Genomic DNA, 26,204 nt, shown 5'->3' with positions numbered 1-26,204 from the left:
GGCGAGGGCGGAGCATTGGGGGTAGGGTCGGGCGTTGGGGTTACGGCGAGGGCGGATCCTTGGAAGTTAGGGTCGGGCGTTGGGGTTACGGCGAGGGCGGAGCGTTGGGGGGTAGGGTTGGGCGTTGGGGTTACGGGGAGGGCGGAGCGTTGGGGGGGAGGGTCGGGCGTTGGGGTTACGGCGAGGGCGGAGCATTGGGGGTAGGGTTGGGCGTTGGGGTTACGGCGAGGGCGGAGCATTGGGGGGTAGGGTTGGGGGTTGGGGTTACGGCGAGGGCGGAGCATTGGGGGTAGGGTTGGGCGTTGGGGTTACGGCGAGGGCGGAGCATTGGGGGTAGGGTTGGGCGTTGGGGTTACGGCGAGGGCGGAGCGTAGGGGGTAGGGTCGGGAGTTGGGGTTACGGCGAGGGCGGAGCGTTGGGGGGGTAGGGTTGGGGGTTGGGGTTACGGCGAGGGCGGAGCATTGGGGGTAGGGTCGGGCGTTGGGGTTACGGCGAGGGCGGAGCGTTGGGGGTAGGGTTGGGCGTTGGGGTTACGGCGAGGGCGGGGCGTTGGGGGTAGGGTTGGGCGTTGGGGTTACGGCGAGGGCGGAGCGTTGGGGGGTAGGGTCGGGCGTTGGGGTTACGGCGAGGGCGGAGCGTTGGGGGTAGGGTCGGGCGTTGGGGTTACGGCGAGGGCGGAGCGTTGGGAGGTAGGGTTGGGCGTTGGGGTTACGATGAGGGCGGAGCATTGGGGGTAGGGTCGGGCATTGGGGTTACGGCGAGGGCGGAGCGTTGGGGGGTAGGGTTGGGCGTTGGGGTTACGGCGAGGGCGGAGCATTGGGGGTAGGGTTGGGCGTTGGGGTTACGGCGAGGGCGGAGCATTGGGGGTAGGGTTGGACGTTGGGGTTACGGCGAGGGCAGAGCGTTGGGAGGTAGGGTTGGGCGTTGGGGTTACGGCGAGGGCGGAGCATTGGGAGGTAGGGTTGGGCGTTGGGGTTACGGCGAGGGCGGAGCGTTGGGGGGTAGGGTCGGGCGTTGGGGTTACGGCGAGGGCGGAGCGTTGGGGGTAGGGTAGGACGTTGGGGTTACGGCGAGGGCGGAGCGGTGGGGGGTCGGGTTGGGGTTGGGGTTACGGCGAGGGCGGAGCATTGGGGGTAGGGTTGGACGTTGGGGTTACGGCGAGGGCGGAGCATTGGGGGTAGGGTTGGGCGTTGGGGTTACGGCGAGGGCGGAGCATTGGGGGTAGGGTCGGGCGTTGGGGTTACGGCGAGGGCGGAGCATTGGGGGTAGGGTCGGGCGTTGGGGTTACGGCGAGGGCGGAGCGTTGGGGGGTCGGGTCGGGCGTTGGGGTTACGGCGAGGGCGGAGCGTTGGGGGGGAGGGTCGGGGGTTGGGGTTACGGCGAGGGCGGAGCATTGGGGGGTAGGGTCGGGCGTTGGGGTTACGGCGAGGGCGGAGCATTGGGGGTAGGGTCGGGCGTTGGGGTTACGGCGAGGGCGGAGCATTGGGGGTAGGGTTGGGCGTTGGGGTTACGGCGAGGGCGGAGCATTGGGGGTAGGGTTGGGCGTTGGGGTTACGGCGAGGGCGGAGCATTGGGGGGTAGGGTTGGGCGTTGGGGTTACGGCGAGGGCGGAGCATTGGGGGGTCGGGTTGGGCGTTGGGGTTACGGCGAGGGCGGAGCATTGGGGGTAGGGTCGGGCGTTGGGGTTACGGCGAGGGCGGAGCGTTGGGGGGTAGGGTCGGGCGTTGGGGTTACGGCGAGGGCGGAGCGTTGGGGGGTAGGGTCGGGCGTTGGGGTTACGGCGAGGGCGGAGCGTTGGGGGTAGGGTCGGGCGTTGGGGTCACGGCGAGGGCGGAGCGTTGGGGGTAGGGTCGGGCGTTGGGGTTATGATGAGGGCGGAGCGTTGGGGGGTAGGGTCGGGCGTTGGGGTTACGGTGAGGGCAGAGCGTTGGGGGTAGGGTTGGACGTTGGGGTTACGGCGAGGGCACATGGGTGTAGGGTGGATGCACCCCTCACATAGAACCGACTTTGGGGGAGACACGTTCCCAGCCAATAGGGCCCCAGAGCTGGGGAGAGAACCCAGGAGTCCTGGCTCCCGGCCCCGCCTGCTCTAACCCACCAGCCCCCACTCCCCTCCCAGAGCTGGGGAGAGAACCCAGGAGTCCTGGCTCCCAGCCCCCCCTGCTCTGACCCACCAGCCCCCACTCCCCTCCCAGAGCCAGGGAGAGAACCCAGGAGCCCTGGCTCCCGGCCCCGCCTGCTCTAACCCACCAGCCCCCCCTCCCCTCGCAGAGCCGGGGAGAGAACCCAGGCGTCCTGCCCCCCGAATCCCATCCAGCTCTCTCTTTGCACACACAAAGTCACGGGTGACACCGTTGGGTAGATAGAGATATAGATATATTATCCGATTTAATTCTCTGCCGGTGGTAATAATATTTCTATGCAAAATATTCTTTTCTCCCCCCCCCTCCCACATTCCCAGACCCCTGTAGGAAAGAGACCCCCCCCCAGCTCGCTAAGCCTGAAACAGCCCCCGAGGTCAACGCGCCCCCCCCGGGGGGGGAATTCCCGCCCGCCCCTAAATCCTTCCCGCTTCACCCGCCTGAAGTACAGGGAAGCCCGGGCTGAGGGTGACGGGAGGCTGCCTGCTCGATCGCCTCCTTGGGGGTGGGGGCGGGTCCGGCTGCCCCGGGGGGTATTAACTGCAAACAGCGCCGCCCTCGGGGTGGGTTATGGTCGCTGCAGAGGCCGAGAAAGTGCATTTGGGGGAGAGAACCCAGGAGTCCTGGCTACCAGCCCGCCCTGCTCTGACCCTCCAGCCCCCACTCTCCTCCCAGAACCGGGGAGAGAACCCAGGAGTCCTGGCTCTCAGCCCCCACTGCTCTAACCACCAGCCCCCACTCCCCTCCCAGAGCCAGGGAGAGAACCCAGGAGTCCTGGCTGCCAGCCTCCCCTGCTCTAACCCACCAGCCCCCACTCTCCTCCCAGAGCCGGGGAGAGAACCCAGGCGTCCTGGCTCCCAGCTCCCCTTGCTCTGACCCACCAGCCCCCACTCCCCTCCCAGAGCCAGGGAGAGAACCCAGGAGTCCTGGCTGCCAGCCTCCCCTGCTCTAACCCACCAGCCCCCACTCTCCTCCCAGAGCCAGGGAGAGAACCCAGGCGTCCTGGCTCCCAGCTCCCCTTGCTCTGACCCACCAGCCCCCACTCCCCTCCCAGAGCTGGGGAGAGAACCCAGGAGTCCGGGCTCCCAGCCCACCCTGCTCTAACCACCAGCCCCCACTCTCCTCCCAGAGCCGGGGAGAGAACCCAGGCGTCCTGGCTCCCATCCTGCCCCGCTCTCCCCACGATACTCAGCTATTCCTGTTTCTTGGTATCTACTGCTCATCCCAACCCCCTTCTTTCTCTCCCCCCCCCGGCCTTTCCCCCTTGCCGTGGGGCGGGAGGGAGGGGGGCGCCCCCCACACCGAATTCACCGCTAGCCGAATCGCTCGGGCCGGAGGCGGTCGGTCTTTTTTCTAGCAAGGGTCTCTGCGGCCGGCTGGAGTTTATATACCAAAAAAGAACCGAAAAAGAAAAAAAAAAAACAAAAGAAAGAAGCATCGTCATAATTAAGAACATGTCCCAAATGCAAATCCCGGTAACGAGCAGAGGAAGGAGCGTCCGACCCCCTCCCTCCCCCGGGTTCGTACAATCACGCACAGCCGGACCAAAAGACTCCCCGTGACCCCGCGAGGGGAAAAAAATATAGATATTCACAGAACGTCGAAACCGTGTTTCCGTTCCCCCCCAACCCCGCCCCCCGAGTCTTTTCTCCGCCCGGAAAGAAAAATAGAAATTGCCGAACAGCGAAAATGCTTTTTTTTGTTGTTGTCACGTTTTCCTGTTGTTGGTTTGTTTGTTTGTTTTTCCCCGTGTGTTTTTTCGAAGCCACCATGCGCCCGAAAAGGGAAGGAGATGAACCGGAGCGAGGACGAAAAATCGGAACGGAAAAGAACGGGTCCGATCCGCCTTGGGGAAGGAGCGGAAACAGTTGGCGCTGCCTTTCGGAGACGGCGACGGGGGGGGGTCTCTCGGAGACGGCGCTGGGGGGGGGGTGTCTCTCGCCGACGCGCCTTCCCGCGGTGGATTCAAAAGATGGTTGCCCTTCGGTCGGGTAGAAAGATCGCGGGGAATTTTCACCTCTGTCCCCGGCCAACAGAAAAAAAATAAACTAACGAGGCCCGGAAAGGGGTTGGTCGGTCGGTCGGTTTTTTTAAATCCGGTTTCCCCGGCTTTATCCTTCCACGTTGTTCGTTTTCCCCGCCCCCCCCCCACCACGCGATCCATCGAAGGCCGCGCCGAATCCGGCGTCGAGTCCACTGGCGCCGAATCCGACGTCGACTCCACCTGGCGCCGAATCCGGTTTCCGCTCCTCCGGCGAGGCGAGGCCGGGCCACCCTTTTTCCGGGGCGCCTTTCGTTCCTCCGCCCGCCGTTTCCGGTCCTTTCGGCGCGTCTCCTCGATCGGATCCCGGGTCCGGATCCGACGGGCGGGGGGGGGGGCGGCCCGGCGGGGGCCGGGGACAATAGCAAAATGCCAGAAGCGCAGACGTCACGAGCCACCACCTCTCGAAAAAAAGACAAGCATGCACAGAGCGCTCTCCTCGAAGCGGGCGGGCCGGGGGGGCGAAGAGACGGGGGCGGATCTTCGTCGGGGGGGCGGATCTTCGTCGGGGGGGGCGGCGGGGCAGGAGCCAGGCGAAGGATGGCGAGAAAAAAAATTTCAGAAAGGAGAAGAAAGAAAGAAACAGACCGGATCCCCCCCCCCACCTCCGTTCCCGAAACCTCCTCCCCGAAACGAACGGCTCAGTTCCGCGGCCAAGGGCTTGTGGGTCCCGCCGAGTGGGGGCGGGGGGGGGGTCGCCCCCCCTAAAGTCTCTCCCGGGCCGGGATCCAGATGTACGGCCCCGAAAGTTCCTCGATAATCCGCTTGATTTTGTGGTAGATCTCCTCGAAACTCTCGCCTTCCACGATGGCTGCGGGGGGGGACACACACGGCACAGGGTCAGCGGGGCGGGGGCACCCCCCGGGCAGCCCCCTGCTGCGTCCCGTGTCCCCCCCCCCCCCCGCGAGCGCCCCGCCGCGGTCTGCTCCCGCCCGGCGCTTTTGCCGCAAAACAGCTGTTTCGCGCGGCGAGGGAGGGGGAGGAACGTGGTGAACTGGGGGGGGGGGAGGAGGCGGGGCCGGGGATTTGGGGAGGGGTCCAAAAGGGGGCAGGGAGGGGCGGATCTGGGGGGGCGGCGCCCGGGAACGGGGCGAGACGGGGGCGACCTCGCTCGGGGGGAAAACGACGTCCAGCCCCGGGAAATCTACGCCCGGATCTGGGGAGCCGGCGGCTTCCGTGTCCCCCCCCCCCGTGCCAGGAGTTTCGGGGGGGAGCTGGGGGGCCGGGGGGGAGCTGGGGGGAGTTGGGGGGCTGGGGGGGGGACACCCACCCGAGAAGCACTCTGTGAATTCTTGTTCCAGTTTCATGGCTCGGTCGAAGGCTTTTCGCGCCTGCTCCTCCGTTATCCGCTTGCTGATTTCTCTGGGGGGGGGACACACGGACACCCGTCAGGCTTCGCTCCTGCCCCCCCCCGCCGAAAAGGGGGCGATTAAAGGCCTCGGGGCTAACGAGGGGGGGGCGATTGCAGCCCCGTGGGCTGCGGGACGCAGCGCCCAGGACAGGGGAGCGAGGCCGCCCGGCCCACGCTCGCCCGCCAGCGCCCCCCTGTGCCGGGCCGCCCCCCCAGCCCGCCTGGACCCCGCCCCCACAGCCCGCCTGGACCCCGCCCCCAGCCAGCTCAGACCCCGCCCCCACAGCCCGCCTGGACCCCGCCCCCACAGCCCGCCTGGACCCCGCCCCCAGCCATCTCAGACCCCGCCCCCACAGCCCGCCTGGACCCCGCCCCCACAGCCCTCCTGGACCCCTCCCCCACAGCCCATCTGGACCCCGCCCCCAGCCAGCTCAGACCCCGCCCCCACAGCCCGCCTGGACCCCGCCCCCCCAGCCCGCCTGGACCCCGCCCCCAGCCATCTCAGCCCCCGCCCCCACAGCCCGCCTGGACCCCGCCCCCACAGCCCGCCTGGACCCCGCCCCCACAGCCCGCCTAGGCCCCGCCCCCAGCAATCTCAGACCCTGCCCCCACAGCCCGCCTGGACCCCGCCCCCAGCCATCTCAGACCCCGCCCCCACAGCCCGCCTGGACCCCGCTCCCACAGCCCGCCTGGACCCCGCCCCCCCAGCCCGCCTGGACCCCGCCCCCAGCCATCTCAGACCCCGCCCCCACAGCCCGCCTGGACCCCGCCCCCACAGCCCACCTGGACCCCGCCCCCAGCCAGCTCAGACCCCGCCCCCACAGCCCGCCTGGACCCCGCCCCCAGCCAGCTCAGACCCCGCCCCCACAGCCCGCCTGGATCCCGCCCCCAGCCATCTCAGACCCCGCCCCCACAGCCCGCCAGGACCCCGCCCCCACAGCCCGCCTGGACCCCGCCCCCAGCCAGCTCAGACCCCGCCCCCACAGCCCGCCTGGACCCCGCCCCCACAGCCCGCCTAGGCCCCGCCCCCAGCAATCTCAGACCCGGCCCCCCCAGCCCGCCTGGACCCCGCTCCCAGCCATCTCAGACCCCGCCCCCACAGCCCGCCTGGACCCCGCCCCCACAGCCCGCCTGGACCCCGCCCCCAGCCATCTCAGACCCCGCCCCCACAGCCCGCCTGGACCCCGCCCCCACAGCCCGCCTGGACCCCGCCCCCAGCCATCTCAGACCCCGCCCCCACAGCCCGCCTGGACCCCGCCCCCAGCCATCTCAGACCCCGCCCCCACAGCCCGCCTGGACCCCGCCCCCCCAGCCCGCCTGGACCCCGCCCCCAGCCATGTCAGACCCCGCCCCCACAGCCCGCCTAGACCCCGCCCCCACAGCCCGCCTGGACCCTGCCCACAGCCATCTCAGACCCCGCCCCCAATCATATCAGACCCCCGCCCCCTGATCCCACCTGAACCCCGCCCCCAGACATCTCAGACCCCGCCCCTTAGCCTACCTAGACCCCGCCCCCAATCATCTCAGACCCCGCCCCCCGATCCCACCTGGACCCCGCCCCCACCACCTCAGGCCCCGCCCCCAGCCCCCGTACTCACAGGACGTTCTCCAGGGACCGGGGCCGGATGAAGATGGCGATGGGGTGGAGCTGGGCGGCCTGGAGCCGCCGCACGGCGTTGGCCGAGACGTCCAGGATGCAGTGCTTGCCCTGCGGGGGCGGGGGGGGGGTGTCATCGACCGACCACATAAGAACATAAGAACATAAGAAAGGCCATACCGGGTCAGACCAAAGGTCCATCTAGCCCAGTATCTGTCTACCGACAGTGGCCAATGCCAGGTGCCCCAGAGAGAGTGAACCTAACAGGCAACGATCAAGTGATCTCTCTCCTGCCATCCATCTCCATCCTCTGACGAACAGAGGCTAGGGACACCATTCTTACCCATCCTGGCTAATAGCCATTTATGGACTTAGCCACCATGAATTTATCCAGTTCCCTTTTAAACATTGTTATAGTCCTAGCCTTCACAACCTCCTCAGGTAAGGAGTTCCACAAGTTGACTGTGCGCTGCGTGAAGAAGAACTTCCTTTTATTTGTTTTAAACCTGCTGCCTATTAATTTCATTTGGTGACCCCTAGTTCTTGTATTATGGGAATAAGTAAATAACTTTTCCTTATCCACTTTCTCAACATCACTCATGATTTTATATACCTCTATCATGTCCCCCCTTAGTCTTCTCTTTTCCAAACTGAAGAGTCCTAGCCTCTTTAATCTTTCGTCGTATGGGACCTTCTCTAAACCCCTAATCATTTTAGTTGCTCTTTTCTGAACCTTTTCTAGTGCTAGAATATCTTTTTTGAGGTGAGGAGACCACATCTGTACACAGTATTCGAGATGTGGGCGTACCATGGATTTATATAAGGGCAATAATATATTCTCAGTCTTATTCTCTATCCCTTTTTAATGATTCCTAACATCCTGTTTGCTTTTTTGACCGCCTCTGCACACTGCGTGGACATCTTCAGAGAACTATCCACGATAACTCCAAGATCTTTTTCCTGACTCGTTGTAGCTAAATTAGCCCCCATCATGTTGTATGTATAGTTGGGGTTATTTTTTCCAATGTGCATTACTTTACATTTATCCACATTAAATTTCATTTGCCATTTTGTTGCCCAATCACTTAGTTTTGTGAGATCTTTTTGAAGTTCTTCACAATCTGCTTTGGTCTTAACTATCTTGAGCAGTTTAGTATCATCTGCAAACTTTGCCACCTCACTGATTACCCCTTTCTCCAGATCACGGACCCCCCCCCCCTCCGCTGGCCCCCTCCCCCGTCCTCTGCCGTCCCTCCCTCCCCCCGATGGCCCCCCTCCCCCGTCCACTGCCGCCCCTCCCTCCCCCCTGCTGGCCCCCACCCCCGTCCTCTGCCGTCCCTCCCTCCCCCTCCGCTGCCCCCCCGTCCTCTGCCATCCCTCCCTCCCCCCCGCTGGCCCCCTCCCCCGTCCTCTGCCGTCCCTCCTCCCCCCCGCTGGCCCCGCCCCCGGCCCCGCCCCTACCTGCTCGGCCACCTCGCGCACGGACTGGACGCTGGTCCCGTACAGGTGGCTGTTGTACTGTCCGGCCTCGATGAACTTGTGGCCCTGGATGTCCTTCTCCATCTTCTCCCGCGAGGCCACGAAGTGATAGTCCCGCCCGTCCACCTCGTACTCCCGCTTCGGCCGCGTGGTGTCGGGGGGGGGGGGGGGTCGGGCCGGTCGGCGGGGGGCCGGGGCGAAACCCTGCCCGGCCCCCGGCCCCTCTGCCCCACCCCGCCCCCCTGCAGCCCGACGCCACCCTGCCCCGCCCCATCCTGCCCCCCCTGCAGCCCAGCGCCCCCCTGCCCCGCCCCATCCTGCCCCCCCTGCAGCCCAGCGCCCCCCTGCCCCGCCCCACCCCGCCCCCCTGCAGCCTGACGCCCCCCTGCCCTGCCCCCGGCCCCTCTGCCCCACCCCGCCCCCCTGCAGCCCGACACCCCCCTGCCCTGCCCCATCCTGCCCCCCCGGCAGCCCAGCGCCCCCCTGCCCCGCCCCATCCTGCCCCCTGTCCCGCCCCCTGCACCCCAACACCCCCCTGCCCCGCCCCATCCTGCCCCCCCGGCAGCCCTGCGCCCCCCTGCCCCGCCCCATCCTGCCCCCCCTGCAGCCCAGCGCCCCCCTGCCCGGCCCCATCCTGCCCCCTGTCCCGCCCCCTGCACCCCAACACCCCCCTGCCCCGCCCCATCCTGCCCCCCCGGCAGCCCAGCGCCCCCCTGCAGCCTGACGCCACCCTGCCCCGCCCCCGCCCCCTCTGCCCCACCCTGCCCCCACCCTGCCCCGCCCCATCCTGCCCCCTGCCCCACCCCCTGCAGCCCAGTGCCCCCCTGCCCGGCCCCATCCTGCCCCCTGTCCCGCCCCCTGCACCCCAACACCCCCCTGCCCCGCCCCATCCTTCCCGGCTGCAGCCCAGAGCCCCCCTGACCCGCCCCATCCTGCCCCCCCTGCAGCCCAGCGGCCCCCTGCCCCGCCCCATCCTGCCCCCTGTCCCGCCCCCTGCACCCCAACACCCCCCTGCCCCACCCCATCCTGCCCCCTGCCCCACCCACCTGCAGCCCGGTGCCCCCCTGCCCTGCCCCCCCGCTCCACCTGCAGATCAGTGCCCCATTGCCCCCTGCCCCATCCCCTGCCGCCCACCCCCAGCCTGCCCCCTGCCGCCCGACACCACCCTGCCCTGCCCCCATCCTGCCCCCCCGGCAGCCCAGCTCCCTCCTGCCCCGCCCCATCCTGCCCCCTGTCCCACCCCCTGCACCCCAACACCCCCCGGCCCCACCCCATCCTGCCCCCTGCCCCACCCACCTGTAGCCCGGTGCCCCCCTGCTTTGCCCCCATCCTGCCCCCCTGCAGACCGGCACCCCCCTGCCCCACCCCATCCTGCCCCCTACCCCCCCCTGCAGCCTGGTGCCCCCCTGCCCTGCCCCCCCGCTCCACCTGCAGCTCACTGCCCCATTGCCCCCTGCCCCGTCCCCTGCAGCCCACCCCCACCCTGCCCTACCCTCCACAGCCTGGCACCCCTGCCCTGCCCCCACCCTACCCCCTGCTGCCCGGCGCCCCCCTGCCCCGCCCACACCCTGGCCCCTGTCCAGCCCCCTGCAGCCCCCTGCCCCCACGCTGCCCCGTCCCCTGCAGCCCACCCCCACCCTGCCCCCACCCCACCCCCGCTGCAGCCCGGTGCCCCCCTGCCCCCCCCGGTGCCGCGGGCAGGACTCACGGGGGACGCAGGAGCCGAACTTGTCAGGGAACTCGGAGAGCAGATCGTCGTTGGCTCGGTCCTTCGTGGGCCCCAGGATGATAATGGGGCGAGCGTAGTGCACTGGGGGGGGGGGAGGAGAGAGAATAGTGATGGGGGAGAGACCGACCCCCCTCCCCCGCACGGCGCCCCCTGCTGGCAGCCAGCCAGGCACTCACCTTCCATCTGCATCACACTCTCGTAGCTCAGCACCGAATCTTCCCGGCCTGGGGACGAGAATCCCAGAGTCACCGGTGGGGCTGGGGGGCTGCGAGTCAGGAGGGGGGGCAGTGGCAGAGCTGGGGGGCGGGGCTGGGGGGCTGCGGGGCAGGAGTGAGGGGCACCGGCTGGGCTGGGCTGGCAAGGGCTGCGGGTCGGGAGTGAGGGGCACCGGCAGAGCTGGGGGGGGGTCAGGGCTGGGGGGCAGGGGCTGCAGGTCGGGAGTGAGGGGCACCGGCAGGGTGGGGGGGGCAGGGCTGGGCTGGCAGGGGCTGCGGGGGGGGAGTGGGGGGCCCCGGCAGGGCTGGGGGGGGCAGGGGCTGTGGGTCGGGAGTGAGGGGCACCGGCAGGGCTGGGGGGGGCAGGGCTGGGCTGGCAGGGGCTGCGGGTCGGGAGTGAGGGGCACCGGCAGGGCAGGGGGGGCAGGGGCTGCGGGTCGGGAGTGAGGGGCACCGGCAGGGCAGGGGGGGCAGGGGCTGCGGGTCGGGAGTGAGGGGCACCGGCAGGGCTGGGGGGGCAGGGGCTGCGGGTCGGGAGTGAGGGGCACCGGCAGGGCTGGGGGGGGGCAGGGGCTGCAGGTCGGGAGTGGGGGGCACCGGCAGGGCTGGGGGGGGCAGGGCTGGGCTGGCAGGGGCTGCGGGTCGGGAGTGAGGGGCACCGGCAGGGCAGGGGGGGCAGGGGCTGCGGGTCGGGAGTGAGGGGCACCGGCAGAGCTGTGCTGGACGGGGCTGCGGGTCGGGAGTGAGGGGCACCGGCCGGGCTGGGCTGGCAGGGGCTGCGGGTCGGGAGTGAGGGGCACCGGCCGGGCTGGGGGGGGCAGGGGCTGCGGGACGGGAGTGGGGGGCACCGGCAGGGCGGGGGGGGGCAGGGGGCTGCGGGTCGGGAGTGGGGGGCACCGGCAGGGCTGGGGGGGGCAGGGGCTGCGGGTCGGGAGTGGGGGGCACCGGCAGGGCTGGGGGGGGCAGGGGCTGCGGGTCGGGAGTGAGGGGCACCGGCAGGGCTGGGCTGGCAGGGGCTGCGGGTCGGGAGTGAGGGGCTCCAGCAGAGCTGGGGGGGCAGGGGCTGCGGGTCGGGAGTGAGGGGCACCGGCAGGGCTGGGGGGGGGCAGGGGCTGCGGGTCGGGAGTGAGGGGCACCGGCCGGGCTGGGCTGGCAGGGGCTGCGGGTCGGGAGTGAGGGGCACCGGCCGGGCTGGGGGGGGCTGTCACAGCTGGGACACTCGGCGCAGGAAGAAAAGGGACGAAATAGAGGGACAGGTGGAAACGGAAGGAGGAGGCGACAGCAGCAGAGAAACCCACCTTGAGAGCCCGATCCTGGCACCCGATCCTGGAGGGGGCAGAAAGAGAGAGAGAGAGAGAGAGAAAGAGAGTGAGACAGAGAGAGAGAGAGAGAGAGAGAGAGAGGAGGTGGATGGGGATAGATAGATAGCGGGGGGCTGATGGATAGATAGATAGATAGATAGATAGATAGAGGGGGTGGGTGGGGATGGATAGATAGAGGGAGGGGGTTGGATGGATAGATGGAGGGGGATGGATAGATAGAGGGAGGGGGCGTAGGAGGATGGATAGATAGATAGATAGATAGATAGATAGATAGAGGGGGTGGATGCGGATAGATAGATAGATAGATAGATAGATAGATAGATAGATAGATAGAGGGGGTGGATGGGGATAGATAGATAGATGGAGGGGGATGGATAGATAGATAGATAGAGGGGGTGGAGGGGGATGGATAGATAGAGGGGGTGTAGGGGGATGGATAGATAGATGGAGGGGGGGATGGATGGGGATCGATAGACAGGACAGACAGAAATTGCCGATACCCCCTTCCGTTTCTCCATCCATGGGGGGGACCCATCACAGCCTCCATTTCTCACCTCCCCCCATCCCATTCCCCTGCCCCCTCCCCGCAGGAGAACCCCTCTCCCCAAGGATCCCCCCACCCCTCCCTCTGTCCCAGCTCTGGTGCCTGCGGTGGGAGCCGCTCCCCACAGCGCCCCCTGGGGGTCAGGTGGGAGCAGCCCCCCCTCTTTGTGGACTGACCCCCTGACTGGCCCCCGCCATGCTGGGCAGGCGAGGAAGGGGTTAATGGCCTCGAATTGGGGCGCGGCTGGGGGAGGGGCGCGACACAGGGTCGGCCCGGGGGCGTGCAAAGGCAGTTGTGCACACGCTCGCACGCACGGCGCACACGCTCGTGGGAAGGCACGGGGAGGACTGGGGGGGGCCCGACGAGAGAGCCCCGCCCCCAGCCTTGCACACTCACCCCCGGGACTGATTGTGGCTTCGCACCCCCAGCCCCACCCAACCCCTCTGCCCCCGGGATGGGGGGGGGGTCTGTGTCCGAGGCGGGGGGGGCACGGGTCAGTCACCCACCTTGGCCTTTAACCGCGTCCACTCCCGGCGCTCCACCCTGCGGGGAGACCAAAGCTCAGAGACGGCCCCGCCCCCTCCCCGTAGCCCCGCCCCTTGTGAACCCTCCCCCACTCCTCAGCTGCCCCGCCCCCTTCCCAAAGCCCCACCCCCTCCTCTCCCTCCCCACAACCTCTCCCCCTGTGGCCCCGCCCACTGCTCAGCAGCCCCGCCCCCTCCCCGTAGCCCCGCCCCTTGTGAACCCTCCCCCACTCCTCAGCTGCCCCGCCCCCTTCCCAAAGCTCCACCCCCTCCTCTCCCTCCTCACAACCTCTCCCCCTCTGGCCCCGCCCACTGCTCAGCAGCCCCGCCCCCTCCCCAATGCCCCACCCCCAAACCCTCCCCACAACCTCTGCCCCCCAGGGCCCCATCCCACCCCCAGCCCCACGTCCCCCCACAGCCACGTCAGCCTGACACCTTCTCCCACCGAGTCCCTCCCTCCCCACCATGCGCCCCACCCCCCCGCCGGGTACCGTCTCTTGCTGGGCACGAAGCCGATCTCGTCCCCCTCCCCGTCGGGGTGGACCCGCCGCGCCTGCCACCACTCGTCGTCCGAGGCGTCCACCACGTGCAGCACGTCCCCGAAGCGGAAACTCAGCGCCTGGCTCAGGAACCCGCAGTCCTTCGTCTTGTCGTAGTCGAAGAGCGCCCTGGGGGGGCGGGGCCGGGGGTCAGAGAACCCAGGAGTCCTGGCTCCCAGCGCCCCCCCCCGCTGTGACCCACCGGCCCCCACTCCCCTCCCAGAGCCGGGGAGAGAACCCAGGAGTCCTGGCTCCCAGCCCCCCCTGCTCTAACCCACCAGCCCCCACTCCCGTCCCAGAGCTGGGAGAGAACCCAGGAGTCCTGGCTCCCAGACCCCCTGCTCTAACCCACCAGCCCCCTCACCCCTCCCAGAGCCAGGGAGAGAACCCAGGAGTCCTGCCTCCCAGCCCCCCCGGCTCTGACCCACCAGCCCCCACTCCCCTCCCAGAGCCGGGGAGAGAACCCAGGAGTCCTGCCTCCCAGCCCCCCCGGCTCTGACCCACCAGCCCCCACTCCCCTCCCAGAGCCGGGGAGAGAACCCAGGAGGGTCTTGGGGCTCTGTGGGGGGATGGGAGGTTTCAGGGGGGTGGGGAGGTCAGGAGAGGCCAGGGGGGTCCATGGAGGCGTGGAGGATCTCAGGGGGCTGGGGAGGCTCCTGGGGGGCTGGGGGGGCTCGGGGGGGGCTCCTGGGGGGCTGGGGGGGCTCGGGGGGGGGGCTCTCACCGGATATAAAAGCCCCGCTTGGGGTTGCTGCGGAGCGACGCCGTCCCGGAGCCCAGGCTGCTGTTCATCAGCTGCTCCCGCAGGTCGTGGATTTTGGCCTCGAAGCGGCTGTACTCTGGGGGGGGGAATGGGGGGGGGTTGAGGGCCACGTGATGCCTTGGGCTGCCCCCCCCCTCCACCCCTCGCGGTCGCCCAAATCCACGTGGCCAATGAGACGCCTGCTTCCGGTACCACCCCCGGTCCTGCCGCCCGCCCCCATCCCGGCGTCCTCCTGCCTCGCGCCCCTCCGTCCTCCCGCCCTCACCCGTCCCTCCGTCCTCCTGCACCCCCATCCCCATCCCTCCATCCCCCCAACAACCAACACCCCGTCCCTCCGTCCTGCAGCCCTCACCCATCCCTCCGTCCTCCCGCACCCCCCATCCCTCCGTCCTCCCATCTGCCCCCCATCCCTCCATCCACCCAACAACCAACACCCCATCCCTCCGTCCTCCCGCCCTCACCCGTCCCTCTGTCCTCCCGCACCCCCCATCCCTCCATCCTCCAGCCCTCACCCGTCCCTCCGTCCTCCTGCACCCCCATCCCTCCGTCCTCCAGCCCCCCCGTCCCTCCGTCCTCCAGCCCTCACCCGTCCCTCCGTCCCCCCGCCTGCCCCCCCATCCCTCCATCCTCCTGCACCCCCCATCCCTCCGTCCCCCCAACAACCAACACCCCATCCCTCCTTCCTCCAGCCCTCACCCATCCCTCCATCCTCCCATCTGCCCCCCCATCCCTCCGTCCTCCAGCCCTCACCCGTCCCTCCGTCCCCCCAACCTCCATCCCCATCCCTCCATCCCCCCAACAACCAACACCCCATCCCTCCGTCCTCCCGCACCCCCCATCCCTCCATCCTCCAGCCCTCACCCATCCCTCCGTCCTCCCGCCTGCCCCCCCGTCCCTCCGTCCTCCCGCCTGCCCCCCCGTCCCTCCGTCCTCCAGCCCTCACCCGTCCCTCCGTCCTCCAGCCCCCCCGTCCCTCCGTCCCCCCAACCTCCATCCCCATCCCTCCATCCCCCCAACAACCAACACCCCGTCCCTCCGTCCTGCAGCCCTCACCCATCCCTCTGTCCTCCCGCACCCCCCATCCCTCCATCCTCCCATCTGCCCCCCATCCCTCCGTCCCCCCAACCTCCATCCCCATCCCTCCATCCCCCCACCAACCAACACCCCATCCCTCCGTCCTCCAGCCCTCACCCGTCCCTCTGTCCCCCCAACCTCCATCCCCATCCCTCCATCCCCCCAACAACCAACACCCCATCCCTCCGTCCTCCAGCCCTCACCCGTCCCTCTGTCCCCCCAACCTCCATCCCCATCCCTCCATCCCCCCAACAACCAACACCCCGTCCCTCCGTCCTGCAGCCCTCACCCATCCCTCCGTCCTCCCGCACCCCCCATCCCTCCATCCTCCCACACCCCCATCCCTCCGTCCTGCAGCCCTCACCCGTCCCTCCGTCCTCCCATCTGCCCCCCATCCTTCCATCCCCCCAACCTCCATCCCCATCCCTCTGTCCATCCTCCCGCCTACCCAACACCCCATCTCTCCATCCAACCTCCATCCCCATCCCTCCGTCCATCCACCCACCCAACACCCCATCTATCCATCCTTCCATCCCCCCAACCTCCATCCCCATCCCTCCATCCATCCACCCACCCAACACCCCATCTATCCATCCTTCCATCCCCCCAACCTCCATCCCCATCCCTCCATCCATCCACCCACCCAACACCCCATCTATCCATCCATCCACCCAACCTCTATCCCCATCCCCCCATCCCCATCCCTCCGTCCACCCACCCAACACCCCATCTATCTATCCATTCACCCACCCATCCTCCATCACTTCATCCCTCCGTCCATCCCACCCACCCCATCCCTCCATCCACCCAACATCGCATCAATCCATCCATCCACCCAACCTCCATCCCCATCCCTTCATCCTCATCCCTCCGTCCACCCACCCAACACCTTATCTATCCATCCATCCACTATTATCCATCACTTCATCCCTCCATCCGTCCATCCACCCAACACCCCACTTATCTATCCATTCACCCACCCATCCTCCATCACTTCATCCCTCCGTCCATCCCACCCACCCCATCCCTCCATCCACCCAACATCGCATCAATCCATCCATCCACCCAACCTCCATCCTCATCCCTCCGTCCACCCACCCAACACCTTATCTATCCATCCATCCACCATCATCCATCACTTCATCCCTCCATCCGTCCATCCACCCAAAACCCCACTTATCTATCCATTCACCCACCCATCCTCCATCACTTCATCCCTCCGTCCATCCCACCCACCCCATCCCTCCATCCACCCAACATTGCATCAATCCATCCATCCACCCAACCTCCATCCCCATCCCTCCATCCTCATCCCTCCGTCCATCCACCCAACCTTCATCCCCAGCCCTCCGTCCATCCTTCTCCATCCACCCACCCAACTCCCTATCTATCCATCCATCCACCCACCTATCATCCATCACTTCATCCCTCCATCCCTCCATCCACCCACCCTACACCCCATCTATCCATCCATCCCTCCATCCACCCATCCTCCATCACTTCATCCCTCCATCCACCCAACCAACCCCAGATCCATCCACCCACCCAAACCCCGTCCCTCCCTCCACACCACCCAGAGGCGGGACACCCCTCCAGCCCCGCCCCCCGCCCCCAGCAGAGACTCACCCTCAGGTTTATACTGTGCGATGATCGTCACCGTCTGCCCAGCATTTTTCAGAGCGATGGCAGCCTGCTCGTGGGTTGCGTTCCTGAGATCCACCCCGTTCACCTGAGGGGAGAGAGAAGCCACATCAGGGGGGCGGGGAATGGGGCAGGGGCCTGTCCCCTCTGGGGGGCGCCGGCTCCCACCCGGCCCCATGGCAGGGGACTGGCTGCTTCTGGGGGGCGGGTTCTTACCGAGAGGATCTGGTCCCCTTTCCGCAGCTCCCCACTCAGGTCAGCCGGCCCCCCAGCCAGGATGAAGGAGATGAAGATTCCTTCGCCATCCTCGCCCCCGACAATGTTGAATCCCAGGCCCGTCGAGCCGCGGTGGATGATGATCCGGCGGGGTTCCCTGGGCAGGGGGGATGGGGGTAGAGAGGTCAGGGACCCCCCACCGCCAGCGTGCACAGCGGGGGATGCAGGAACGATGGGGTGTGCGAGGTCTGACTGTAATGACCCCTGCAGGTTACAGTGGGTGGCTGTATGGCTCGTGGACGACGGTAGCGTACGTGTGCGGCTGTACATGGCTGCAACTTTGTGTGTGTGCGTGCGTTTGCCTCGTGCGCCTGTACGTCACAGGCGCACTCTTGAACCTCCACAACATGTAGGCACCTGTACTTTCACAGGCGCCTGTGCGCATTTGCCGGTACCCCTCCTGTTCGCCTGTATGCAAGGTATCCACCTGAACCTTGCGGATGCGCCCGTGCGCCTGTACTTCACCACGAGGCTGTGAGGGTCGCACGGACCGGCAGGGCGCCTGTATCTTATCTGTGAGCTTGTGGCACCGGTTACAGGATGTGATCACGTCTACACTGACATGCACTCCTGTTTGAATGCCTGTACCTCCTGTGGGCACCTGAACATTACATGGCAACCTGTAGGTCACCCGTGTGGCTGTGTGTTACATGTGTACCTGTATATTCCAGATGCGGCTGTATATTCTGGGAATACCTCTACTGCATCTGAGCGCCTGTACCTTGCCGAGTTGCCTGTTCGTTATGTGGCTGAGTGTATGTCAGAAATGTGTCTGTGTGTTATGTGGGTGCCTGAATGTCACACGGCTGCCTGACTATTAGTTGTGCTCCTCTGTGTTATGTATACAACTGTCCATTACCTGTGCACCTGTGGGTTACGGTGTGTGGCTGCCCATTACCTGTGCGCCTGTGTGTTAGGGTGTGCGGCTGTCCATTACCTGTGCGCCTGTGGGTTACGGTGTGCGGCTGTCCATTACCTGTGCGCCTGTGTGTTAGGGTGTGTGGCTGTACATTACCTGTGTACCTGTGGGTTACGGTGTGCGGCTGTACATCACCTGTGCGCCTGTGTGTTAGGGTGTGCGGCTGTACATTAACTGTGCGCCTGTGTGTTAGGGTGTGTGGCTGTACATCACCTGTGCGCCTGTGTGTTAGGGTGTGTGGCTGTACATCACCTGTGCGCCTGTGTGTTAGGGTGTGTGGCTGTACATCACCTGTGCGCCTGTATGTCACGGTGTGTGGCTGTCCATTACCTGTGCGCCTGTATGTCACGGTGTGTGGCTGTCCATTACCTGTGCGCCTGTAAGTCCCGGTGTGTGGCAGTACAGTACCTGTGCGCCTGTAAGTCCCGGTGTGTGGATGTCCATTACCTGTGCGCCTGTGTGTCACGGTGTGTGGTTTTACCTCTGCACCTGTACATTACGGTGCGTGGTTGTCCATTGCCTGTGCACCAGTATATCATGCATGGGGCTGTATGTTACATGTACGCCTGGTTGTTACGGGGACACCTGTCGCCTCCTGCACTCCGGCGCCTACACTTGGGACGGGTACCCGTGTGCACCGCTGGCAGATGAACGCCATTAAGAGGCTACAAAGGGGGTGATCTTTGTCCACCCCAAGCCCCCGTCCTGTCTGGGCGGCAGGTGCCAGTCGACTCCCCAGGGTGACCAGTCAGCAAGTGTGAAAAATCGGGACGGAGGGGGGGGGGTGATAGGAGCCTATATAAGAAAAAGACCCCAAAATCGGGACATCCGGTCACCCCCACTCCCTCCCTCGGCACCCAGACCCCGCTAGGGGGCAGCCCCCAGGGGAGGGGGAGGGGCTTTGCTCACCTGGGGATGTCCTCTTCCCCCATCATCTCCTTGGGGATGGGGGAGTAGCGCCGGGGGGAGGTGGGGGTCATGGCTTGGGGGTAGTCGGTCCCCAGGTAACTCTGGTGGCTGATTTCATTGTCCAGATGCTGGGAGTACGCTGGAGCGGGGAGAGAGAGACAGGGGGGCGGCGTTAACGGCTGAGATGCGGCCACCTCTGGGGTGGGGCGGCCGTTCGGGCAGGGATCCCGCCCCTGCTCCCTGCCCCCCCAGCGCCCCCTAGCGCCGCCCTGGGGCCAGCCCCACCTGCCAGGGGAGAGCGCCCCCCGCCGAGCCCCCCGCCCCGCTCCCTGCCCCCCGGCGCCCCATGGGGCCAGCCCCCTGCCAGGGGAGAGCGCCCCCCGCCGAGCCCCCCGCCCCGCCCCCTGCCCCCCGGCGCCCCATGGGGCCAGCCCCCTGCCAGGGGAGAGCGCCCCCCGCCGAGCCCCCCGCCCCGCCCCCTGCCCCCCGGCGCTCCTCACAGGTGGTGATGTCGGGCGGGGCGTAGGAGTCGTTGAGGTACAGGTTGGTGGGTTTCGCCACCTTCAGGTAGACGACGTCGTACGTGTTCTTCAGCGCGGCCACGGCGTCCTCGTGCATCACGTCCTCCAGGCTGACGTTGTTCACCTGCAGGGCGGGGGGGGGGACCGGGGAGAAACCAGGGTCAGACCCCTGGGCCCATCTCCCCCACCCCAGTATCCCACCTGCCCCGGCTCAGCCCCACGGTGATATCCAGCGGCTGGGAGTCCTGCCGAAAAGTCCTGCCCTGGGGATCCCCCCCCCACACCCAGCTCAGCACCCCTCACCCCTCCGCTAAGCCCCGCCCACTCAGCGTCCCCCCTGCATAGGCTCCGCCCCCTCAACCAAGCCTGTCCCCTCAATTAGGCCCCGCCCCTAACTCGCTCCACTCCGCTAAGCCCCTCCCACTCCTTTCCCCTGACATAGGCTCCTCCCCCTCAACCAAGCCTCTCCCCTCAATTAGGCCCCGCCCCTAACTCCCTCCACTCCACTAAGCCCCTCCCACTCTGCTTTCCCCTGATGTAGGCTCCTCCCCCTCAATTAGGCCCCTCCCCTAACTCTCACCACTCCTCTAAGCCCCTCCCACTCAGCTCCCTCCTCTTAGCTAAGCCCCTCCCACTCAGCATTTCCCCTGACGTAGGCTCCTCCCCTCAACAAAGCCCCACCGCTCAATTAGACCCCTCCCCCAACTCTTTCCACTCTGCCAAGCCCCTCCCACTCAGCGCCCTCCTCTCAGCTTAGCTCCTCCCCCTCAACTAAGCCCCTCCCCAATTCCCTCCACGCTGCTAAGCCCCTCCCACTCAGCTTTCCCCCTCACTTAGGCTCCTCCCCTTCAACTAAGCCCCTCCCTCCACTAAACCCCTCCCACCCTGCCAAGCCCCTCCCTCCACTCAGGCCCCTCCCCCCCCAGGGCTCAGTTAACCCCTGCCTGGCTGGGTTTGGCCCTGCGGGGGGTGGGGGGGAACGACTCACCGCCAGGATCTTGTCCCCGATGTGGAGGCGCCCGTCCTTGTGGGCGGCCCCCCCCTCGATGATCTTGGTGACGTAGATGCTGTTGTCCCCGGGGATGTGCTGGTTCCCGACGCCCCCCGCGATGCTGAACCCCAAACCTGAGCGGGGGGGGGAGGGGAGAGAGATTCAGAGGGGGAGATTTGGGGGGAGGGGGGCGGGCAGATCCGGGGAGAGTCAGAGAGAAAGGGATGGGGGGGGAGATCCGGGGGGGGTCCCCCTCTGGGGAGGACGGGGAGATGATGGGGTTCGGGGGGATCCCGGGAGAGAAAGGGGGGAGACTCCTCGAGAGGGGGATCTCCTGGGAGAAGGGGGCGGGGGGCTGGCGGGGGGAGCAGAGATTGTATTGGGGGGGCTAGTGGTGATGTGGAGGGAGTTTCGGGGGGACCCCTGGCTTTGGGGTGTGCTGGGTGCAAGGGGCTCTCTCCAATATGGGGATTATCCGGTAGGGGGGGTGTCTCTCAGTGGGGGGGGGGCAGGAGGTACTGAGGGGTTCTCTTTGGGGGTTCCTTAGCGGGGGAGCAGACAATGGAGTCCCTGGATCTGGGGGGGGGGATCTGGGGTGTTCTCTCGGGAGGCCCCATTGGATGGAAGCAGGAGGGGGGCTGTGGGGGTGATGTGACCCCCAAGTTCTCAGGGTCTCTCCAAGGGAAGATGGGGGGTGCACAGGGACGTCCCCAGCCATGGGGGGGTCTCTCAGAGGGAGGTTCTTTCCAAGGAGCTTGGGGGGCTCTCCGGGGTATCCCGAGCCATGGGGAGGGTTCCGGGGGGGCCTCTCCAGGGGGCGTCTCTGACCTTTGGGCCCCTTGATCAGCTTCACCTCCATGACCTTCTCGGCCAGGGCCTTACGCCGCATGACGTAGAGCCGGACGATGGAGCCGGCTTCCTTCAGCGCCTCGACCGCCGTGCTGTGCGTCACCTCTCGCACGTCCACGTCGTTCACAAACAGGATGCTGTCGTTCACCCTGGTGCAGGGACGCGGGGAGGAGCTGGATCAGGGGGTTGCACGGGGGCCGGGGGCGGGCACGGCCCCAACTGGGGCCCTGGGGCGATTGTGAGCGGGGGGCCTGTGCGCAAGCGTGCGACACACGTGCCAAGAGTGAGCGTGCAATGAGCGACGGCGCAATGGGGGAGAAACAAGAGGCCGTGCAAGGAGTATGCAATTGGAGAACGAGTGTGCAAAAAGTGACTGAGTGGCAAGCAATTGTGCAGCGAGCAGTTGTGAGCCTCTGCAAGGAGTGGTTGTGTAATGAGTGTGCAACGACCAACTGGGCAATGAGAGATTGTGAAACAAATGATTGTGAGCATCTGCAAGAGTGATTGTGCAAGGAACGAAGTAGGAGAGCCTGCAATCAGCAGTTGTGCAAGGGGCAATGGTGCAAGGAACAAGTAGGCACGTGTGCAAGGAGAAGTTGTGCAAAGAGTGATTGTGAGCATATGCCATGAGGGATTGTGTGATGAGGACTAGCACAAAAAGTTATTGTGATCACGGGCAACTGGGATGAGCAATTGTGTAGTGAGTGATTGTGCACTTCTCCAAGGAGTGATTGTGCAAGTGTGAGTGTGTGCCATGAGCAATGGTGTAACAAGTGTGCAACCGGTGCTGGTGCAGGGAACAATTGTGCAAAGAGGGATTGGGGGAGCCTCTGCAATGAGTGTGCGAGGAGTGATTCTGCACATGATGGTGCACGGGGACAGCCAGCCGTTCTGGGCACGAGGCAACGTGCTCGTGCACGAGGCGGTGGGTGTATATGCAATACGCCACGGTGGGAGCACCGAGGCGGGTCTTTGCACACATCCGAGGGTTTGGGCACGTGCTGGGCACGTGCAAAGAAGTAGCACGCGAGCCAGGGTGCACAGCCACACAATCGCCAATTGCACACTCACTCGCGGCACAGGCTTGTGCGCTCACAACCTTCCACCCCCAGCGCACAGGCTCACAATCGCTTGCACAGTCACTCACTCCCCATCCCCCCCCATCCCCCATCCCCTTCTCTGCCCCCCAGCACTCCGCCCCCCCCCCCAGTCCCGCAGGTACCTGAGGCGGCCGTCCTGAGCCGCTGCCCCCCCAGGGATGATTTTCGTGATGAAGATGCTGGGGTCGTCCCCAATGTGGGGGTTGTCCGTCCCCCCGGCAATGCTGAACCCCAGCCCGGAGTTACCCTGCAGGAGACACCCCCGAAACCTGTCAGTCGTCCTCCAGGGGCTGCGGGTCGGGAGTGAGGGGCACCAGCAGAACTGCGGGGGGGCAGGGCTGGGCTGGCAGGGGCTGCGGGTCGGGAGTGAGGGGCACCGGCAGGGCTCGGGTGTGGGGGGCAGGGCTGGGCTGGCAGGGGCTGCGGGTCGGGAGTGAGGGGCACCGGCAGAGCTGGGGGCGGGCAGAGCTGGGCTGGCAGGGGCTGCGGGTCGGGAGTGAGGGGCACCGGCAGAGCTGGGGGGGGTGGCAGGGGCTGCGGGTCGGGAGTGAGGGGCACCGGCAGCGCTGGGGGGGCAGGGCCGGGCTAGCAGGGGCTGCGGGTCGGGAGTGAGGGGCACCGGCAGAGCTGGGGGGGGCAGGGCTGGGCTGGCAGGGGCTGCGGGTCGGGAGTGAGGGGCACTGGCAGAGCTGGGGGGGGGCAGGGCTGGGCTGGCAGGGGCTGCGGGTCGGGAGTGAGGGGCACCGGCAGGGCTGGGCCGGCGGGGGCTGCGGGTCGGGAGTGAGGGGCACCGGCCGAGCTGGGGGAGGGGGCAGAGGCGTCTGCCTCTGGGGCGCGTTACGCTGAAATTCACCCCCAAGAAAGAGACAGGAACGCAGAGTCTCACCCGTTCTAACGTGATTTCTTCGTACTCCATCTCCCCCTCCGTCCCGTTCACCTAGAGAGAAACGTGGGGGGGGGGTGAGAATTCGGCCCCCGCACGGCAGAACGAAGGACAAAGAACAAAGGGACGAGTTAATAGAAAGAAAGAAAGAAAGAAAGAAAGAAAGAAAACCCACAGATCTATTTGCCTGCATCAGACAAGACCCCCCCACATTCACTCTCCCAATCCCATGGGGGGATCTTCCACCCCACCCCCCATGGTGCCCCCCCCAACCTGGGAAACGGGGTAAGAACGATAGACTGGACTCTATCGAACAGGCGCAGATGTGGGGGGCAGAGATGAGCATGAGGGGAAGGTTGGGGCTGGGGGAGTTGGGGGGGGAAGGTTTGGGGGGGTCAGATCGGGGTGAGTTTGGGGGGAAGGTTGGGGGGGTTCAGATCAGGGGTGAGTTTGGGGGGAAGGTTGGAGACTGGGGGACTTTGGGGGGGAAGGTCCGGGGGAACACATCAGGGGTGTGTTTGGGGGAAGGTTTGGGGGGGTCACATCAAGGGTGAGTTTGGGGGGAAGGTTGGGGGCTGGAGGAGTTTGGGGAGAAGTTTTTGGGGGTCACATCAGAGGTGAGTTTGGGGGGAAGGTTTGGGGGTGTTAGATCAGGGGTGAGTTTGGGGGGAAGGTTGGGGGCTGGAGGAGTTTGGGGAGAAGTTTTTGGGGGTCAAATCAGGGGTGAGTTTGGGGGAAGGTTGGGGACTGGGGGTGTTTGGGGGGAAGGTTTGGGGGGGTCACATCAGGGGTGAGTTTGGGGGGAAGGTTTGGGGGGGTCAGATCAGGGGTGAGTTTGGGGGGAAGGTTGGGGGCTGGGGGAGTTGGGGGGGAAGGTTTGGGGGGGTCACATCAGGGGTGAGTTTGGGGGGAAGGTTTGGGGGGGTCACATCGGGGTGAGTTTGGGGAACTGGGGGGCCTTTGGGAGAGGGGACGATTTGCAGGGGCCTTTGGGGTGGGGGGGACGGTTCCTAGAGATGAATGTACGTCTAGGAGGAAGCTGCACCGGCCCAGAAACGAGGCCCCCCCACCCCCAAACCCCCCCACTTGGCTACTCACATACGCCGGCGCCTCCAGCGTGTCCGTATTGACGATGACGGGCGGAGAATTCGCCTGCGGCAGAGAAGGAGGCGAAAGCAGGAGACCCCAGGGTGAGCTGGAGGCATCTCAGCCGCTTCTCCGCGGTGCCACCAGCCCCCCAAGATACCAGCCCCCCCCCCGGGGCTGAGACACCCCCAGACCGGAGCCAAGTATCCCACCCGCCAGGCATCCCAGCGACCCCAGTCCCCCCAAAACAGGCGGGCAAGTCCTGGCGACTTTTGGGGTGGAAGAGGACGCACCCCCCCCCCGACTCTACGTTGTGTCCCCGAAGCAGCCGCGCCCCAGCTGTGAGGGCACCCCAAAAACTGACACCGAACCAGCACCCCTCAAAATTCATGGGACCCCCCCCTGAGAATATCCCCCCGGCAAAACCTCAGCCCAAATATTCACCTGAACCCCCCCCAAAACCATCACTCTGACCCGACACACCAGGCGCCCCCCCAAAATATCCCCACACGAAACCGACAGCCCCAAAGCACCCTGTGAACCCCCAAACTCGACACCTGCGACCCTTCAGTCGAAAACATCAGTGTCACGTTTGTCCTCAGGGCTGGGCTAGCAGGGGGCTGCGGGTCGGGAGTGAGGGGCACCGGCAGAGCTGGGGGGGGGCAGGGGCTGCGGGTCGGGAGTGAGGGGCACCGGCAGCGCTGGGGGGGGCAGGGGCTGCGGGTCGGGAGTGAGGGGCACCGGCAGCGCTGGGGGGGGGCAGCGTAACTCTGTAAAGGGAAACACTCCACCCCAGAGGTGGCCGCATCTTGGCCCTGGGATGGGGGAGGGGGAACTGGCCAGGTTCTTCCTTCCTTTGCTGGCTCCCTAGCGACTCTCCCAGCTTCCCCCGCCTCAGCAACGGTAACCATGGCGATGCCAGGGAACTGGGACCAAGTGCTGCAGGGGGAGACAGTTGTCGTGGCAACTAGGGGCATCACTGCAGTACATGGAGCTCTGACCCTCTCCCAGCGCTGGGGAGAGAACCCAGGAGTCCTGGCTCCCAGCCCCCCCTGCTCTAACCCACCAGCCCCCACTCTCCTCCCAGAGCCGAGGAGAGAACCCAGGAGTCCTGGCTCCCAGCCCCCCCTGCTCTAACCCACCAGCCCCCACTCCCCTCCCAGAGCCGGGGAGAGAACCCAGGAGTCCTGGCTCCCAGCCCCCCCTGCTCTAACCCACCAGCCCCCACTCCCCTCCCAGAGCCGGGGAGAGAACCCAGGAGTCCTGGCTCCCAGCCCCCTAACCGCTAGGCCCCACTCCCCTCCGTATCTCCCAGCGGGGGACACTGCGCCGGCTGAGAAGGGACATTTCAAATGTGCCTAACGGAGGTTTCCGATCAATTATTCAGAGCCGCTAATGACTCTGCCTTGTTCTGAGTCCAGCCGAGCCCGGCAGAGCAGCTGAAAACACCCAGAGCGACATTTCAGCACCACCCAGAGCTGGGCGCATCTCAGCGCCGGGCGAGGGGTCCCCGGGTAACCGGCCGCCCCGCCCCAGAGGTGGGCACATCTCAGCGCCGGGCGAGGGGTCCCTGGGTCCCCGGCCGCCCCGCCCCAGAGGTGGGCGCATCTCAGCACCGGGCGAGGGGTCCCAGGGTAACCGGCCGCCCCGCCCCAGAGGTGGGCGCATCTCAGCTCCTCTCCCTCCCGGGCTGCTTCCTGCAGCGAATCA

At 66.6% G+C, this 26,204-nt stretch overlaps 1 protein-coding gene across 3 annotated transcripts in view; it reads right to left on the bottom strand.

Moving 5' to 3' along the window:
• Nucleotides 1–3,194: 3,194 nt before the first annotated feature.
• DLG4 (discs large MAGUK scaffold protein 4) overlaps nt 3,195–26,204 on the bottom strand; it is a 37,793-nt gene continuing 14,783 nt past the window's right edge. For all 3 annotated transcript variants that reach the window (XM_045000832.1, XM_045000831.1, XM_045000830.1), the window contains exons 2-20: nt 24,507–24,560; nt 23,412–23,462; nt 22,648–22,772; nt 21,405–21,574; nt 20,574–20,710; nt 19,565–19,709; nt 19,065–19,203; nt 17,177–17,333; nt 16,946–17,048; nt 14,207–14,321; nt 13,435–13,611; nt 12,926–12,962; nt 11,852–11,879; nt 10,515–10,562; nt 10,318–10,419; nt 8,592–8,764; nt 7,132–7,241; nt 5,453–5,544; nt 3,195–4,993 (exon numbers count right to left, since the gene is read on the bottom strand). In XM_045000832.1, coding sequence (XP_044856767.1) covers nt 4,887–4,993; nt 5,453–5,544; nt 7,132–7,241; nt 8,592–8,764; nt 10,318–10,419; nt 10,515–10,562; nt 11,852–11,879; nt 12,926–12,962; nt 13,435–13,611; nt 14,207–14,321; nt 16,946–17,048; nt 17,177–17,333; nt 19,065–19,203; nt 19,565–19,709; nt 20,574–20,710; nt 21,405–21,574; nt 22,648–22,772; nt 23,412–23,462; nt 24,507–24,560 — 2,070 coding nt within the window. In that variant the 3' untranslated portion in view covers nt 3,195–4,886. The remainder of the gene's footprint in view (nt 4,994–5,452; nt 5,545–7,131; nt 7,242–8,591; nt 8,765–10,317; nt 10,420–10,514; nt 10,563–11,851; nt 11,880–12,925; nt 12,963–13,434; nt 13,612–14,206; nt 14,322–16,945; nt 17,049–17,176; nt 17,334–19,064; nt 19,204–19,564; nt 19,710–20,573; nt 20,711–21,404; nt 21,575–22,647; nt 22,773–23,411; nt 23,463–24,506; nt 24,561–26,204) is intronic.

Source organism: Mauremys mutica, unplaced genomic scaffold (genome assembly GCF_020497125.1).
Source record: "Mauremys mutica isolate MM-2020 ecotype Southern unplaced genomic scaffold, ASM2049712v1 001304F_np12_obj, whole genome shotgun sequence".
Lineage (NCBI taxonomy): Eukaryota > Metazoa > Chordata > Testudines > Geoemydidae > Mauremys > Mauremys mutica.
Note: the sequence above shows the minus strand (reverse complement) of the source record. Positions and strands in the feature narration are given on the sequence as shown.